Source organism: Ischnura elegans, chromosome 3 (genome assembly GCF_921293095.1).
Source record: "Ischnura elegans chromosome 3, ioIscEleg1.1, whole genome shotgun sequence".
In the NCBI taxonomy this organism is placed as follows: domain Eukaryota; kingdom Metazoa; phylum Arthropoda; class Insecta; order Odonata; family Coenagrionidae; genus Ischnura; species Ischnura elegans.
The window spans coordinates 59374113-59393082 of record NC_060248.1 but is presented as its reverse complement, the minus strand read 5'-3'; the positions used below and the strand labels follow the sequence as shown (position 1 = coordinate 59393082).

Sequence of the window (18970 nt, the reverse complement as noted above, 5' to 3'; positions counted from 1 at the left end):
TCGTTAAGCTCGATGCACGAGCCAAACCTCAAGGAAAGTTCGGGGAAAATAAAGTGATAATTTCATGCTGAATAAAGTCAGGCTTCAATAGGGAGTTGAACTAATTAGGCCACAGAATTTTAATTGATGAGAAATTTGAATTCGGCGAAGTGCTCATCTTCGCTGTGGCTGGATTGTCGATTACGGTCGGGAAGAACTTAAAATGTTCATGAGTGATGACCTCTTTTTGGGATAAAAGTTGGCTCGTTCCATCATGGGGTAGCTTTAAGGCTGAATTTGTTTTCTTTCGAACTGATTGCCGTTGTGCGTTCTTTATTAGTACTTGGTATATCGTCGGGAGTTAAGCTAGGAAAACTCATTTCTTCGGAGATTAATTATTGTGCCAGTGGTTAATTGCGTGTAAATGACGGTTTATCTTCACCTATATTTTGATTTTTCAATATCTACGCGGTTTTAGCAACGTATGTTTTCGGAATGTGTGAAGTAATTATGATGATATTCGAGGCTTGGAAATGTTGGAGAAACAAATGTGCTGAAATGGAAATAAATATTTACAAAGACTCATTACATGTAGTAGGTTTTGCTTAATATCTAATTATGATGGCAAAAGTTAATGCGATGCGGAACATAAGATAATGGCTAATATAGAAAAATATGAGAAGGCGGGTCTGAAAGTGAATTTCATGTAAAAATATATATGGTAATAAATTAAAATAAAACTAAGTTGGAGATACAAGTATATCTCACCGAAGTCAGCCGTGAGTATGAATACTTAGGTGCAACGATTAGAATAGAAGGAACCAGCGAAAATGAGACAGTAAATCAGTCAAAACCAGAGGTAAATTAAATAATTAGTACCCATATTATAGTGGAGAGGAATATGTAGGAAAAAAATTGCAAATAGTCGTTAAAAGCATACTCTTTTACGGAGCAGAGGCGTAGGATATGGCCAAAAGGGATAAACAGAGAATTGGAGGTCGTGCACATTAAAGTTTTAAAGGGAAGCAGCATAAAATAAAAACAATATAAAGTTATAAACTATAATATAATACAGAAAATCAAAACTATACAAAATAATAAATCAAATCATAATAAAAATGATGCAGGTAGAAGGTAACATTGTGCCAAAAAGAGCGAAAAAGGGCAAATGGAATGGTCGAATAAAAGGAAAGGCGAAGAAAAGTTACATTAATAAATTATTGTTTTAAAAGGAAGCAGCAGAAAATGAAAAAAATTCAAAGTTATAAACTGTAATATAATACAGAAAATCAAAACTATACAAAATAATAAATCAAATGATAATAAAAATAATACACATAGAAGATAACATTGTGCCAAAAAGTGCAAAAAATGCTAATGGAATGGACGTAAAAATAAGGAAAGGTGAAGAAAAGTTGGACCAAAAATATAGAGAATTAACAAGAGTAGGAGAGTAGGAGAGGAAAACCACTAGAAGACTGGTAAAAATAACGCGCCCAAGCTATGATTAGGATATATAGGAAACTCGAAGGCTTGAGAGTCACAGAAACTTGGAAAAGAGATATGGGAAAGGGCTTTTCGTGGCTCAATAAAAGACGGAAAAAATATATTAAAAACGTGGAGAGCCCAACCTTTCCAATAATTGTCGGTAGATAACGAGATGAAATATATGCTACAAAATTATCTAGAAAATGACACTTATTTCTTTTTTGGTGGGACAGAGAACAATTTTTCCTCCCGAGATAAGTACCGCCTACAAGGGAAAGTGGAGATAATGCAGGGAGAAAATTTTTGAGGATAGAAATGGATATTTCATGCTCTCTACGAGTACCACCTTAAATCAGAAGAGCGGACCAAAGTCTTAATCTCTGTTGGAACCAACGAGGAAGAAGAAAACGGGGTTATCACTGGAAGACTTAGAAGAGAACAGTAATAGGTGATGTTAAGGAAATCGGGGTGGTCCTATTGGTAATGTTGCCTATCTGAAAAGATGAGGATCAAATTAAGCTATGGAATGTTCAGGTAAAAGTTATTTGAAAGATATTCATATCTTACTCTTTTAAATTGAAATAATCAGGAAAGTAAGTCCCTCTAAGAAAGATTTCGTGCTTTCCCGGCGAACAGACTTATTGTTAGTGAAGAGTTCTCGGGATCGCCACCGGGTCAGGAACTGCAACTGCCGACGTTCCGATGCCCGACTCGGCCATCGTCCTCAGGGCTGTGAGTCCCTCTAACATTTACTCCTCTGAACCATCACAAACATCCTTACACAGGCAATTGAAAAAATCACTCAGGCGGGAAACGGACGCGCGACCTTTAGGTCAGCAAGCGTGGCTCTTTCACCAACGCCTCCGATGCAGGTAAATGTAATCAAGAGGATTGAGAGAAATCTATGAAACTTACCGGGCAGGTTCAGAGAAAACCTATGGAGGACGAAGCATGTTGATGATGATTTGAAACAAAATGTCTCGCGATATTTCTGCCAATTTTAGACAATGCAACCAATGAGTTTCTCCTTCAAAGGATTATCAAACATGTAAACAAAAAAGATAATTAAATAAGCAAGGAGATAAGCTTTAATGACGAGCTTTTTAGGAAAAAAAGAAATAGCGTAGAAAAAATAGTGAAAAAAAATATTTTTAAATTTTTTTATTTAAATTCATATGAATAACTATGTGTTTCTAATTTTTACTGTGAACCCATATCAGTGCTTTCAAAATTTAATGTTAGTGGATACTCTTAGATGCTGGAAATGGCTTCGCATCAATATGCTGATACTTAACACTGCCTAGAAAGCGCCTGTGATGAATATCGTCCGATGCCAAGGCCGTAGCGGGAGGGAAGGGTGTGGGGGATAAAATCACCACCAAAAGCTTAGATTATCCGAGGTGTGTCTGAAAAGTATCCGACCTGCGTTTATATCTTCGCCCCAGAGCGCTCGATTTGCCTATAAGAGGTAAAAGCGTAACCAGTAGTCCCTCAAGACCTCCCTGAATGCCTTAGTTATCGGTTGGACGGCATGAGCCGTGCGCAGCGTGTGTTTATGTCCAACGTGTTTTTTTCTGTTCGTCGCATTTGTTTACTGTTGAAAATGGCAGAAAGAACAGATCAACGAATTTGCATAAATTTTTGCTTCAGTCTCGGTAAGAGTTGTACGGAGACGATTAAAATGATACAGAAGGTCTTTGGGGTTAAAGGTATGGACATAACACAGAGGTAAAGGTAGGTAAAGAGGTAAAGGTGGTTTAAAAATGGTCGAACATCTGTTGGCAGTGACCCTCGTTCTGGCCGACCTTGACATGGCCGAGGACGCCATGTCAAGTCAATGCTGGTTATTTTTACAATTGTGAGGGTGTTATGCATTGCGAATTTGCTCCAAGATGTCAGACAATCAACAGCGAATATTAAGTTGAATTTCTGTAAAGATTGCATTTTGCCGCGTATAGAAAACGACCGCCTTTCTGGTCAAGCGGTGACTGGCTTCTTCACCACGGTAACGCGCTAGCGCATCCATCGCACCTTGTGCCGCAATTTTTGGGGAAACACAAGATTGTACAGCTTCGCCAGCCTATGTATGGTCCCGATATAGCTTCCTGCGACTTTTTTATGTTTTATAAATTGAAAATGGCGCTCAAAGGAAAGCAGTTTGACAACATCAAGACCATTCAGAGTGATGCGACGCGGTAGCTCAAGTCCATTCCAAAGACTTTGTTCGAGGACTGCTTTCAGATATGGAAGAACCCACGACGGCAGGATAAAGGGTACTCCAAGTCGGCCTTTAAATGTGTTGTCACCCACCGCGCATTTAAATGAGTTTAAAAAGTCGCCACTCGTGTCGAGACGGACAAATTGATCCAATTTTCACGGGGAAATAAGGTATAATTGACGGTTTTAACCTAAATTTATGTTCATGATTATGTGATCTATCAAATCCATAACTTTTCAACGCTATTCCTCGCAATTACGAACATAATAAAACCAAATATTGGAAGAAAAAAAGTGGATCGCATCGCACTCATCATCGCGCTGCGGACATTTTTGAAAACTGATTAAAGTTCGACCGAAGCGGCAATAGAAATAAGGCTTTTATGGGATGGAATTGGGCCTCCTCTATGTAGACCTCTAGGAAGAACCGCTGGGAATGCGTGGTTCAATCAAGTGGGACTACTTCGAAGGATGCCACGGCCACGATAACGAAGGATAGCACTCACGCGGAGATATAAACGCAGGTCTGATACTTTTCGGACACCTCGTATTGGTACTGTGTGAAGTGAACCACCTCTAAATTAACTACTCACCCTGCTATATACCCCCCACTGCATAACCTCCTCCCCAAACATTTTCTCGGCCTTGCTCAGTACTTATACGCAAATCAATTCAAAAAACTACTTAGCTAAAAAGCAAACTAACTAAATAACTAAGGGTTCTTGGAACTTAATTAAAAATATTAGCCCGAAATAAGAACACCATAACTCAACTTGAAATACAAATCTTACCGCGACGGCCACAGTATTGTGGTCAAAGCCAGAATGAATGTTTATTTTTGGCGAAGTAAATCCTTTGCATAGTAACAATATAAATATTTATCATGTATAAAAAATTAATATCTCAATCATCTATAAAATAATTAAGTTAGAAATATTTACAATGTAATACTAAATTTAGGACGTAGAACTATCTGATAAAGCGTATGAATGTGCGTGCATGTTAACGTATATGCTCGAAGACCTGCGCAAAGGAATTACATGGAGTACTTGGCGAGAAAAGGAACTTGCAAGTGAAGTTTTAATTTCCTTCCCGTGACAATTTCCGAGTCGCTTGCATCCTGTTCAAAGGCGCCGAGTCTCAACCACTTCATCCTGTTTGGAGCAGGTGAGACCCCGCATCCTGCTCGGAGGTGCTGCTCCATACGTGACCTTGCAAATCTTTCCAGTCGCTTTGATAAGACATAGGCGTCTTGAGAGCCTACCTGGGTACCTCAGATACCCACGATGAATGGTCATCTTTCTGGCCGGCGCACAGTGGTCGGAAATCGAAAAACGCCGGACAAAAGTCCGATATGGCTTTTTTTGAGGTAGACAATTGAAATTTGGCACAAATACGGGGAAATAGTTGCTAATTTTGAAATAGCAAGTCATTTTTATTAAGTCTCAGCCGTTATGGAGTTACGGAGGCTTAAACATGACGAAATTTCGAAAAACTTGCCATTTATCATTTTTCTTCGAAAATGTAAAATGTTACGCAGATGGTAGAGCAGTGGATGGATTTTCATGAAATTTTTAACATGTTCATCTGTCATTATAGTTTCTTGCCTGTACTTTGCATAAGTTTCAGACATTTTTGTTGATATTTGTGTGCTGTAATGTATCAAAATGGCGGAAGCTTTTTTCAAGCAAAATTTCACTTAAAGCAGTCATTATCTTTTTTATAAGAAATATGTATGTCGAGATACTTCGCAATAATACTAAGAAAACATATTTAAACGTTTGTCTGCAAATGGTTTGGGAAAAAGTTTGCGGCCCTGAGAGAAAATTCGAATTTTCGACCGCGCGTCGCGGTCCGGCTCCACGCGGCGGACCCCGGTAATATCGATTGCGTGTGATGGTTGAAGTTGTTTGCACCTAAATTCCTCAAATTTGCCTTTTTCAAGCAAAAAACACTTTTCTGGATTCCCTAAGGTTCTATATCGAAGATATTTTGAAAGCAGTATTGTTCATTAGGTCATAAAATGGCGGACATTTTGTTAGGCAAAAGTTAACATAAAGTAGTCATTATCTCTGGTTTTAGAAAAATGCATATCATAATTTTTCGTCAGGGTATCATGTAAAAATAATTTTAAAGTATTCTACAAAAATCTGTGGAAAAAGTTTGCGACCCTGAGAAAAAATTCCAATTTTCGATCGCGTTTCGCGGCCCGGCTCGGCTCAGCGCGGCCTCGAAACTCCGACTCCCCGCACTGACGAATTTCTGAGGACCTTAATCGGTCGCCGTTTCATCGCATTGATGTCATTCGTTTCGGAAGTTTTTGCTCCGCAGATGTAACATCTCATGCTTGCACAGTCAGTCAATGCATTGCAAACCTAAGAAATATTTTTTAAGGTTAATAATTTAAGCCATATAGTAATTTACTGCATTTGAGATTGGAATTGGCCTTACTTTTCCGTTTATCATTGTTAGTAGCAAATTGAATGCTACTGAATAATCCCTAAAATTCAATTTATCCAATCCATCAATCTGTTCTTTTATGTAATCTCTCTCTGGTTTCGCAACTTCTCTAGTCTCTTTTAGCCACTGAAGGCGAATAGGTCGGCAAAATCTCGTAGAAGATGGCCGAGGATTCGCCCATAATATCTCACCTGGAATATTAAAAGTACTAAAAATTCCCGTAATGATTCCAATTAGATAAATTACAGATAAAATAGACACGTAAATCTCATTCCTGTATTGTCATTTAGTAACCTAAGTGGCACCAGGGAGCTCATAAAAAATCCATATTTTTGAACACTAGTGTGCAATCTACTTCATCGTATGAGGTTTCAGCAGTTGAAACGTATGACAGAATTCGCGAAGCTGTGTGATTTAAGAGAGTTTGAAGACTCACTTCGCACATGTTTTCAGTTACCCTGATTCCTTCGGGGTATGCCATACTTTTCGCGTTTAGGACTCTATCGTAGCTTGGATAAAGCTTGTGTCTATACTTTTGAGCCGAGCGTCTCAGTGTATTGTACTGACTCTTCGTTAGCTCAGTTGTAATAACGAGAGACACAGCTTCTTCAGGGGTCATTTCCCTCTGGGGATTATCCCTTTTTCTCCATTTAGACAAAACTCTTCTCGCCCTACTAGGAGTGGTTGTCGTTACCTCGGAAATTAGTTCGGCGGCCGCAATATCTCCTTCCTCCCTTAAACTCAGAGAGGTTGCCAATGCGAGCTCCGCAGCAGAGGAAGACATTTTAATATTTTGGACCTTACGTCTTTTTGATCTCTCCGAGGAAACACTAAAATCTATTTCCGGCCTTCCCAGTGAACTTAGGAAGTAATTATTTAAAAGTAAATAACCCAAGAAGAAAAATGTTATGTCGTTCAATGAAAAAGGAAGGTTTTCACCGGATGGCACTTACTAGTGTCAGCAGAAGTGCTAGTCAAATACTGACGCACGGTGTCAGGAAAGTTCATCGACTCCATGAGCCATGCGTTATTTCGCTTTAAAAATGTATTTTTATTCCGAGAACTTCTATTCCACCTTTGCAAGTAGGGCAACAAAAAGCTTATTCTGACAAATTCACGAACACTTCTAATAGCGTCATCAAATTGACCTAAATCAAATCTTCGCACAAGAAAATCCACCAAATATTCCATTTTTTCAGTTGGTGATTTGAACTTTATGCCCATCAATGTATTATGGAGATCAAGCCGTGTGATAAAATTGGAAGACATATCCAATCAGGACTGAAAAACTTGTCTAAGGTCTGAAAATTAATGTAATAGAATGAATCTACCCATTCCACAAATTGTTCAACACCGGTAGGCTACATAACGCCAGAAAGTAGGGGCGAAAAATCGGTATTGAAGAAAGTTTGTAAAAAATAGTTCAAGGGACGTAAGAAAACTGGGACGAAAAAGCACGAATGACTAAAACCAGGTAAAAACACATGGACAGATATCTTACCTCGAATAAGGTGTGGATTGCTGAGGAAAAAAACACTGATGTAAACCTTAGAAAAAAAAACTCGGTAAGGATTCCTATCACTCACACTCAATATCGCGAGTAAAAAATATTTTATCAGAACAGATTTCTCCCAATTCACTTCACCACATCACTTCACCACAAATGCCAAGATAGAACTACAGCTCAACATGCATTTTCTATAAGATAGGGAAGGTCCACCCAGGGAAAACCCATCATAACTGTTAAAGGGTGCGCGGTGTCATAAAAACTCCCTCAGGGACCGAGTCGCATGGTGCTGTGAAGGCGGAGGGATTTGGCGGCTTGCAGTTTGAAAATGCAAAGAGAGTGGAAAGGGAAAACAGCCAACCCCACACCCTTCCACAAAAGAGTGTATGAGGAACAAAACACCCTCATGTGCACTCAGGAATTGAAGGAGTTCATAATTACTCGGAAAATTCCGTGGAGTAACCGAAGAAAAGCATATTCATCACAGTTAGGCATCACAGTCTACAAACACATGCGCTGGATATAGTATCCCTCTATGATAATAAATATATGACATTTGGTTATCATTGACAGCATGGATGTCTTGAGTAAGGCGAATACAGGACATTAAGGTCCTCAGAAATTCGTCAGTGTGGGGAGTCGGAGTTTCGAGGCCGCGCTGAGCCGAGCCGGGCCGCGAAACGCGATCGAAAATTGGAATTTTTTCTCAGGGTCGCAAACTTTTTCCACAGATTTTTGTAGAATACTTTAAAATTATTTTTACATGATACCCTGACGAAAAATTATGATATGCATTTTTCTAAAACCAGAGATAATGACTACTTTATGTTAACTTTTGCCTAACAAAATGTCCGCCATTTTATGACCTAATGAACAATACTGCTTTCAAAATATCTTCGATATAGAACCTTAGGGAATCCAGAAAAGTGTTTTTTGCTTGAAAAAGGCAAATTTGAGGAATTTAGGTGCAAACAACTTCAACCATCACACGCAATCGATATTACCGGGGTCCGCCGCGTGGAGCCGGACCGCGACGCGCGGTCGAAAATTCGAATTTTCTCTCAGGGCCGCAAACTTTTTCCCAAACCATTTGCAGACAAACGTTTAAATATGTTTTCTTAGTATTATTGCGAAGTATCTCGACATACATATTTCTTATAAAAAAGATAATGACTGCTTTAAGTGAAATTTTGCTTGAAAAAAGCTTCCGCCATTTTGATACATTACAGCACACAAATATCAACAAAAATGTCTGAAACTTATGCAAAGTACAGGCAAGAAACTATAATGACAGATGAACATGTTAAAAATTTCATGAAAATCCATCCACTGCTCTACCATCTGCGTAACATTTTACATTTTCGAAGAAAAATGATAAATGGCAAGTTTTTCGAAATTTCGTCATGTTTAAGCCTCCGTAACTCCATAACGGCTGAGACTTAATAAAAATGACTTGCTATTTCAAAATTAGCAACTATTTCCCCGTATTTGTGCCAAATTTCAATTGTCTACCTCAAAAAAAGCCATTTCGGACTTTTGTCCGGCGTTTTTCGATTTCCGACCACTGTGCGGCGCTTCCCTCGCCACTTCAGACGGCCGTAATGGAAAAAATCGGAATTCGAAATGTCCACGAAATGCCTTGCCCGCGTCAAGGTCGTGTCGCGAGCAGGAAAAGCGGTCTCGGTTTAACTATTGCAGCGTTAAAACCGGATTGTTGGGTGTTGTGATTTTAGACGGCGAAGCGGATCCGAAATCATTTCATGGATGCCCAAACGTCTGAAGAAAGGAACTGCGATTGGTGATACAGTTCTTTTTACCTGTGAAGCTGTACAGTGAGTATATCTATCTGAATGCACGCAGTTGTCTTGTGCCGTATTTATCGGGTTTCCTTCTGGGTAACTTCTTTAAAGACCGACATGTTTCAATTGCTTACTTTGCTAACGGGATAAAGAAGATAACTGGTTGAAAATCCGAAATATTTACCATAATTTTATTTCATTTTGATCATTTTATTTCCTCATTGTTGAGAAAGATTTTATAAAAAAATAAGTATTTAATAGGGGTGAGGAAAGTAAAAGAAAAATTAATTTTCACAAGAATAATTGCTGTAAGATATGGACAACAACTGCTAAGTTGTGTCGAATAGATGCGCATGATAGTGAGTTTTAGTCGAAAATGTATTTTTGGAATATTTCCCTCGTAACTCATGGGCTTTTGTGGTTAGAATCTGATAAACCGGAAAATTTTTAAAGTCTCTTGTAAAAATTGACTTGCTTGCCCATGATTACAATACTCATTTTTGTCAATGGTGGAGATTTTTAACGACTGCTTTTGCCTGAAATCTGTAAATAGATCCTCAATTCCCTAGCTGGATGTGGTTTTCTTATCGTAGTTTTGAGATATTAATGGTTTCAGCTGATTTTTCCAAAAATTCCGAACAATAGTCCGCGATGTACTACTGAAGGAAAGATTGCTTGTAGTTTACAGATATAAAAATGAAATGCTTTGATATAATTTCTCCAGAATGTACCTATCAAGTTGTGGCAAGTTTGAAAGCGTCAGTATTTTTTCATGTATCTCCCCCATTGGTAGTGCATAATGGCATTGGCATGTAGATGGTAAGGTTTGAACATGCGCAGAGCAAGAATTATTAATGGATAGAAGAAGTGAAACAACTTGTGAGTGAATATTGATGACAGGATAACAAAATATTGCGCAGTTTTTCATCAAGAGCCTCAATTGACCAGCATGGTATCGTGTAGCAACGTGGATACGGTGGCAAAATCGGTTTTCTGTCCACCCTTCCTTTCTTATCTTTTCCTTATAGCTCAAACGACCTTTGTTGTCAGTCGCCACCTCTAAATACCTTGCCATACCTTAATTCCTTCGAAATGAATCCATTTATTAAGAATTGGAGGGGATGTATATATGATACATGATATTTTATCATGGATACATCGAATTTCCATCACGTCAAGCCTGAAACGTTTTCACCCCGATATATATGTTACCCCAAAAACCTTTCTTTGAAATCAACATTTCAAGACGGGGCTAAATAGATGTTTTCGCCTTTTGTGCTATCAGCAGCACGTTGTGCAGTTGAATGGGATTTAGTTTCTCAATATCTGTAAAGGTTGAGTTTTAACGAAAGTATTCGAAAAAAAAAACATTTCGCCAAAGAGCACAAGATGAGTATGCAGATAGCGGAGATGGAAAGGGTTTGCGATGGACCGGAGTGAAAGCTAAATGGTGTGTCTTTTACGACAATCAGAAAGGAGGTCCAAAAATATTCATCCTTTTTTTATTTGGTTTCGAATAAAAAGAAAGGATATGAGGTCAATAAAGTGCGCCAACAAGAGGGATTATTTTTATTCGCTTTATAAGGCTGAAGAATCGCTTTCGGAATCATGTGTATGCAATCCCCACTCGCAAGAAGAGTTTAAATGCCGCACTAAGTAGTCTCCTATATTTATTCTTTCCTTCTTCATTTTTATCATCTTCTGCTATTGTTGTTATTTGCTATTGTCATAGCCTCTCTGATCATTCGTGGGAAATGGCATGGGTCTTTCGAAATAATTTCTTGGCTAAAGAATTGACGCAGATTTGTATGCTGTTTATCCATTTATTTATTTTATTTATTTATTTATTTATATAACGCCAAAAACAGCACTAAGGCCTTAACAGATGGGTTTATAGACAAAATAAATTATGTAAATATGATTAAAATACGTGTATAAAAATAATCTCAAAAATAACAACCATTTTCAACATGTATCACGAATTGACGACTAATCGTGCCCAACCTTATTCGCAAACAGAGTAAAAATTCCGCTCATTGCTCGTTGTTACAGTTCTAAATTTGCCTCAAAATTTGTCTTTTTTTAAATTTCTTTGCTTGCTAACCTGAAGAACCAATCGTTGTTCTCAGCCATATCAGCGTAGAAACTCAGTTCATTTAAGTATTTCGGAAATCAACTGTCGGTCTTGCAATATTGTAATTGAATTTTTTCCCGAGAACCGCTTTGAACAGTAAATGTATTCATTATAATCAAAATATTTTTGAGCAGATAATTTTAAAATGTAATAGTATTACATGTACTAGTAGGTATGCTACCATTGCTAATGCAGGTATTCCCACGTAATTTAATACTAAAAATACTCTATACCCCTGAAATCGGCATATAAATTACATTTTCCGAATGTGTTCATTAGCTGCAGAAAATAGCAGTAACATTTTACTGGAGAAAATCGATTGGAAACAAACAAAACACAAAAATTCTAAAAACAATCAAATGTTTAAATGCTACTGTAAATAATACTCTACATTTCATAATAATGGTGCATAGGGTATAAATTTGCATTTGAACTGCATATGGACTTAAACTTACAATATTTTTTAATTTCCTCATTAATAACTTTGTTGCAAGTGAAGAGTACCATCATCATAATCAAGATATTTTGTTGTGTGCAAAATGCCACGTGTCAACAGTATGGCACTCACGTGATTACTTAATCATCCAAGCAGATTTAAAGAAATATTAATAAAATTATCTCGTTGAAATTCGTGAATATAGCTCAGATATTGTTGGAACAGTCGATTTTAAGATGATTTCAGTTTAATAGTATACCGTTTTATTCTCTTTACAACCGTATTAGGTTATTATAACGTACAAACTTTTACTTTACTCTTGATTTCGTCCACTAGTAATTTTTTATTAGGAAACTTGTACACGTATTGATTGACCGTGATTGATTTTGTCACGTGATTTTCTAAGATTAAGATGATTTTTCACTCCGACTCAACCGGTCCTTATTCGTGACACATTACTCGTTTAAAACGTGTGCAATTATCTCGAAAATTTCACAGTATAAAAGGTAGACCTTTTCCAATACTAACATGCGTTCCAAATTTGTAACATTCACCTCAGTACGACCTCTTATGCAACATTTTTATGTTCTTGGCTCGCTATCGCTCGCTCTCCTTTCTTTTGAGCGATCGCAGCGCCACCATTGGATTTTGGTGGCCATTTTCGAACTAATCCCCATATTTTATTTCATTTTTTATAGATGGATAGAAAATCGGAAATTGAGTTTTTCGACAAGCTTTCCTAGGGTTTAGATGGAGTCTTATCTATCTTAAGAACAAGCAAATATTTGAGATGCAGCTGTGATTGATACTCCACATTTCACAAAAATGGTGCATACGGTACAAATTTGAATTTGAACTGCATATGAACTTAAAATTACCATATTTTTTTTTTTATTTTCCCTCATTTATAACTTTGTTTGGGGGGAAATTTTTGTTGTATCTCGTCTCGCTCACCCCAAAAAATGTATGAGTAATTGAGTCTTCGGAAGTGGGTTTTTATGGTGAAATAATGATAATAATAATGTCGTCTTCATTACAATTGAATTTGGGACTAGGTAGTACTTTCCTACAATGCACTTGTTTGACAATCAGATATATCCATGCCCGGGATTGTAAATACACGTTGTTCTAACCCGCGACCTTTAGGTTCACGGATGGGGACATTCATTACCCCGACGCCACCGTGGCTGCCGAAAACTATATGGATAAAGGGAAATTTTGACAAAGGTTTACTCCATGTATGTACCATGAAAATTTCAATATGTCATAGGCTTTATACGAATAGTCTGAGGCGAAAAGAGACAGGATACGACATGTCTAGAGGAAGTGATGCGTCCTCTTAGCAATGCGGTATTCTCAACCGAAATGCATTCCTTTAAATGGAATTGACTTATGCCATGCCATGACCATGGCTTATAGAGGCGGAGTACACTTGGGAGACCAGTGGTTAGGAAAGCTGATCCCAAACACGAAAACAATGTGAAATCATCGCATCAGGCGGGGAGAACTGTTTGGTTCCCTGGGAAAAACCGGCCGCTAATGAATAGGCCAATAAAGTCCCACTCTCCCGGGAGAAATGCCTTTTTCGCGATGCTCTGTGAATGGAAGGATAGGCCCGCCAACTCTTTCCTTCTCCTTTGTGTTCGCGGTTGCGCAAGCGGGCGAATTTTCCCGTGTGAGACGCCGTGTTCAAATCCTGAGGACTATTTATAATTGGAGTGGCTAGTACTTTCCACCACCCAAAATCGCCGTCATTTGTTCACCTCAATACAGGCATTATATGGATAATATACGAAAAAATAAATGAAAATTAAGCCTCAATAATTTACTTGTGAACTAGTGGGTGTTAGGGTACTCACAAGGTGCAAGGGAAAATATTTTTGCATGACATCTGCCGGGGAACCCCACTAAAAGTTTTGATTGGTCTAAGAATGACATCGGAAAAGTTTTAACTTAACACGATGACGTTAAACTTTTCCTGATGAAGGTAAGTTTAAAATAAATGCTATGAGAAATGAATTTCCTCCGTAAATAAAAACAGTTTATTTAAAAATAACTTATGTATTTTGGCATAAATATTAAATTTTATTGTCTCTCAATATTCCCCAATAAATTTTTCGCGAGGATTCTCTTGACGATTTCTCTTCAAAGTATTCAGGATAATTGTGAAACTAAAGGTTATGAGAGCGTTAAAAGAATTTTTTTTGTATCCGCCTATGAACCTTGATTCGCAGTGGTCCTCGGTCGAAAACGTGAAAGAGAAAATACTTTTATGAATGCAATAACGAAATTTTAAATGTATACCAATGTTTTAACGCGAGTTGTGGTGAACTTTTTGTATTCGCGTTTTCGCGAGAGTGAGAAGTCGGAAAATTTTAGAATTGCATAATTCTTAGAGTAGGGATGTTTGAAAAAAATGCAATTTTTAGAAAAAATTTAAATGATTTTCCTCCGTAAATGAAAATGATTCATTTAAAACGAATCCATTTGGGCATAAGTGGGAGACATTTTTTTGGAAATATAATCCTGGAAAAAATATGTTGGTATACACTTTAGTTTTGCTCTTTAATCACAACTAATTCATTGGTATTTCATTCCCTTCCAGATGCTTTTCCGGGGTTCCATTCCACTGTTGGTGCTGGCGGTTCTATCCACAGGATCGGCTCAAAGGATTTCAGCGACAAACACGGGGACCCGTGAGCGGCCGCACCGGCAGATCTCGAGGTCAGAGGGCTTTCGGCCGCGCCTCAGATCCCCTTGCCCGGACGTCCTCTCCAACATCAAGATCGCTCGGAACAGGAGTCGATGGTATGGAGTGATATCCGCCACTGTGGAGGAGGAGGCAACCGGAGCCGTCTTCGAAGTTTTACTCGACAGGCCAGCGGACTCGGTGGGGGTGAGTTGTTTTCTTCAGTTCTCCACATCTCCGAATCTTTTTATTTGGTAAATGATGAAAATAAAAGGATATTATTAGGTAATGTGAATATAACAATCAAAATTTGATATAGTGAGATAGCTAAAATATTACTCACGCTACTGCCTTTAAAACTCCCTAAATAACATTATTAATATATATTTCGGCCTCCTAGAAAAATAAATATGAATTAATTATTTAAGTAAAATTATTGAACATATCTGACGAAGTCAGCAGCTTTTTTAAGTGGGTAAAGCTTAGTATTTTGGGAAAAATTCCTCCAAAAAAATTTTTATCGCAGTAATCCACTCATATTACATAGGACGTTTGTTTTCTCAAAATTTTACATTTCATTCAAAAGTATTTCCCGAATTCTATCATCAGCTGAGCACTGCTAGGTCACACGCTACTGCTTGAATAGGTTTTTATGTTACTTTACAGTTATGAAAGGCTGTTTTCTCTTGTTTTTATTACGTCATCGAAAAATGCAGGGTACATTAAAATATGTTTTCCATTCAAAAACAGAGAATATAAAAAGATAAGGAAGAACATGCATTATTAACCTGAATTTCAAAATATGCATTTTCTCCTGCTTTTTGAGATAATTCTGCAGGAAATCAGTCCATAGAGATTGAGGTTTGACAGCTGGACTATTAGTCTCACGCTCTGAGTGACAAGATTTGAGATTAGGAATGGCCGATTTTTCATAGGAATACGACTGGTGATACTGAATGTTGATATTCCTTAATTTTTTCCGTCTACACAGTAGTGCGTTTAGTTATCCGTCCATCGGATTAGAAATTTCGCTGCTTATTTCGTTGAAGCTATGAATGCAACAGTTATAAATTTTAAAAACGGCGACAGTTTTTTCTCCTCAATCCAAATAAACCCATGTTTAGCTTCGTTGCCAACCTACGTCAGAGTCCGAAATGGCACAAGTCACTTATTCTATCTGTCGCCTCCGCAAATGACTAACCGACGACTGGTTTCATGACACTTGCTTGCAAGTGAGTCACTTGCCAACTTTTCTCAGGCATCAAAATATGCGTTAGAGTCCGCTCCATATCCCTTTATATTTTTCATATTCCAGGAGAAAGAGTACTAGGCATAGATTACCACCGATTTGAATGAAATATTTTTACATAGTTTATTTATATATATATTTATTTATATTTATATCAATATTCCTCGAGAGCAGCACAATCTGGGCTTTCAACTTTGAGGGTTTCAAGAATAATTTACAATTGACTCTCTCACTCTCATGCATGCCGTGTTTGGGGGCAACCTATCCAGACGGGACTCGAATCCGCGACCTCCTCGATGTACGGTATGCCAGGACATATTCCTGCCGCCACCGATGCCTGCAAAATCAAATTATGCGCTGGAGAAGAAATAGAAATTATTTTTTTAATGTAATGAAACCGATGGATTTTTATTCATGGTTTTTATAATAGTTTGCTTTGAAATCTTTTAAGGGTTATGTAATCCTGTGATGTATTTTTAATTTAATAATAATTGTCCTTTACCATCCACCTTCATGATTTTAACATTTTTTAACTTTATTTTAACATTTTTTTACTTTTTCACTAAATTTTAACAAATCTTGATCAAGATTTTAACAAATGAATTTCATGAGAAGATGCCGTTATTATTTTACCGCTAATGCCCGTGACACGCAATCTCAAGTGACGTAATGTGTTACAGTTCATTAGCATAATTACTACGAGGTCAGTGAAGGAACCAGTTTTTGGTTGAAAAAATAAGCAATTTTCGCTGCGAAATGGAAGATAATATTCGATCGTTTGAAAAAATTGATGAAGAGGCATTAATCATCCCGAAAGAGACAAAGTATGAGTTTTTTACGTCTACAAAGGCTGCCAAATGTATACCACTTTCTTCTACCTTTCGCATCCAAAACAAGAATTACTGGCTTGAGGAATCTTCTATCATCCTAAGCATAATTTCTGGGTCAGTCACTTTCTCCTATTTTTTTCCAAATATCGATGAAACTCTTGTTCAATGAGTCCAGAGACCTTATTTTTATCCTATTTGGTGTTTTATTATTATATTTATTAAATTTTGGTATGAACATTAAATATCGTTCATTCCTCATCGAAATGCTATTACCCCCTCATCGCAACTACGTTAATTTGATTCACCGATTCGGTGCGTTTCTTAGACTTTCGATTACTTTATCATCACTGGCCGAACCAATAAGTAAGTTATATTTGATATTGAGTGTCAATTTAGTGCATTTTCGATGCAAATCCCATCCACTTCAGATCTGATCACGTGTAGTGTGAAGCTGACGTTAGAGCAGACTTTATCGGCCACGTACTTTGAAATCAGGGAGCTTTCTCACTTTTCAAGAACATATCATTTACTCTCTCAGCGATAAAACCCTAGGTTTGATTTGGTATGTGAGGGTGTAGCTTACCCTAGAGTAATAATATCCTCTGAATTATTGCAAAGGTCTTGGTTTAACTTATGGTTTGACAAAGCTTTCTACATTTAAATGGGACGAAAAAACTGCGATTTTATGTCGCTTGCTCACTCCCGAAATCGAAAGGCATTAAAAGATTTGGGTTGATGGAAGGGTAAGTTAATGCGATGCTTTTTTATTTATTTTGTTTATTTAAATACTTTTTTAATGCATCCGTGAAGCTTTCTTGAAAAAGTTCTTGAAAAGTGAGAAAGCTCCCTGATTTCAAAGTACGTGGCCGAAAAGTATACTCTGTGTGTGAAGTGGAAGGGATTTGCATCGAAAATACACAAATTTGACACTCAATATCAAATCTAACTTTCTTGTTGGTGCGGCCAGTGATTATCAAGTAATCGTAAGTAAGAAGAAGAATACAGTGAGCATTTTAACAAAACTTGAATTAGACAAAATAAAGTAACTATATAAAAACTAAAAAAGAATAAAGAAAAAGAGAAAGGAAAAACATTCAATCAGCAGATAGATGGGGCAAAGATTGTATGATGAAATTCTTGCATGAGAAGTAAAGAATATCGTCATGCATAATCACTCTATGGTAATTTAAAAATGGTGCCGACCACTCTCCATGCGTGACGTCATTTGAGTTTTGGATCATCGAAAAGATCAGGTGGAATATTCACTTACAATTAGTATAAGAATGGCTAGCAAGAGAGTAAAGCAACGAACCGCGCGAGGCCGAGGTAAAAGACTGAGGAATAGGTGAGACTCAGTGGGTGCTTTCCATTCATCGACATACGTCGACACAAGTCGACTTGTGCCGCGGTTTTCGTGTTCCATTTTGTGAGTGTCTCCGACTGTTGTGGCACAAGTCAACAAACGTTTACGTGCAAGTATTTGAGAGTTATAAGAAATTTCCGTGAGTCAACGCTAGTCGTCGCGTGAGTCGAATGAATGGAAAGCACCCAGTGGCAAGTTACTCATGAGTTTGTGACGTCATTAATTTAAATTCGTAAGGGTTGAGACCGTCAGGATTAGCTAGCAAGAGTGTAAACAGCAACTAACCACACGAGACCGAGGAAATAAACCAAGGAGAGGATAAGACTCAGTGGCAGGTTGCTCATGAGTTAGTGACGTCATACCTTAACATCCTAAGGGTTGAAACCGTGTGCATTGGCTAACAAGAGTTCAAACAGTAAGGACCCACAAGAGGCCGAGGTAAATGGCCGAGGAGAAGCTGAGACGCAAAGACGTGCTACACATGATTTCGTGACGTCATCAACTTTACTTTTGAAGGGTTGAGACGACAATTTTTCGCGACATATAGCTAGAGAAGGCGGGGGCGTATTCAGCATCAAAATTGGGAGGGGTCATAACCTGGGTCTGGGGGCGTTCTCCGGTGTAAATTTTGAAATGCCAAATGTTTACACTTTTCGGAGCCTAAAATTTCATTTTTATTCTTAAGAACAGATGAAATTTAAAAATTTTAGGCATTTAAGAAGTTTAGCAATGGAGAGGAAATAAATAGCCTTACTAAAGTTCTAAATACTTATAAAATAATTATGTTTTATGCTACAGAAAATGTGTAAATAATTAATT

At 37.6% G+C, this 18970-nt stretch overlaps 1 protein-coding gene across 2 annotated transcripts in view; it reads left to right on the top strand.

The window, feature by feature from the left end:
- The window catches only part of LOC124155870, a 68766-nt gene that overhangs the window by 16327 nt on the left and 33469 nt on the right, over positions 1–18970 (top strand). The window contains exons 1-2 of one of the 2 annotated variants that reach the window (XM_046530028.1): positions 9242–9483; positions 14626–14916. In XM_046530028.1, coding sequence (XP_046385984.1) covers positions 14626–14916 — 291 coding nt within the window. In that variant the 5' untranslated portion in view covers positions 9242–9483. Of the gene's footprint in view, positions 1–9241; positions 9484–14625; positions 14917–18970 lie in introns of those variants that run through there. The other variant, XM_046530027.1, reaches the window with a different exon arrangement.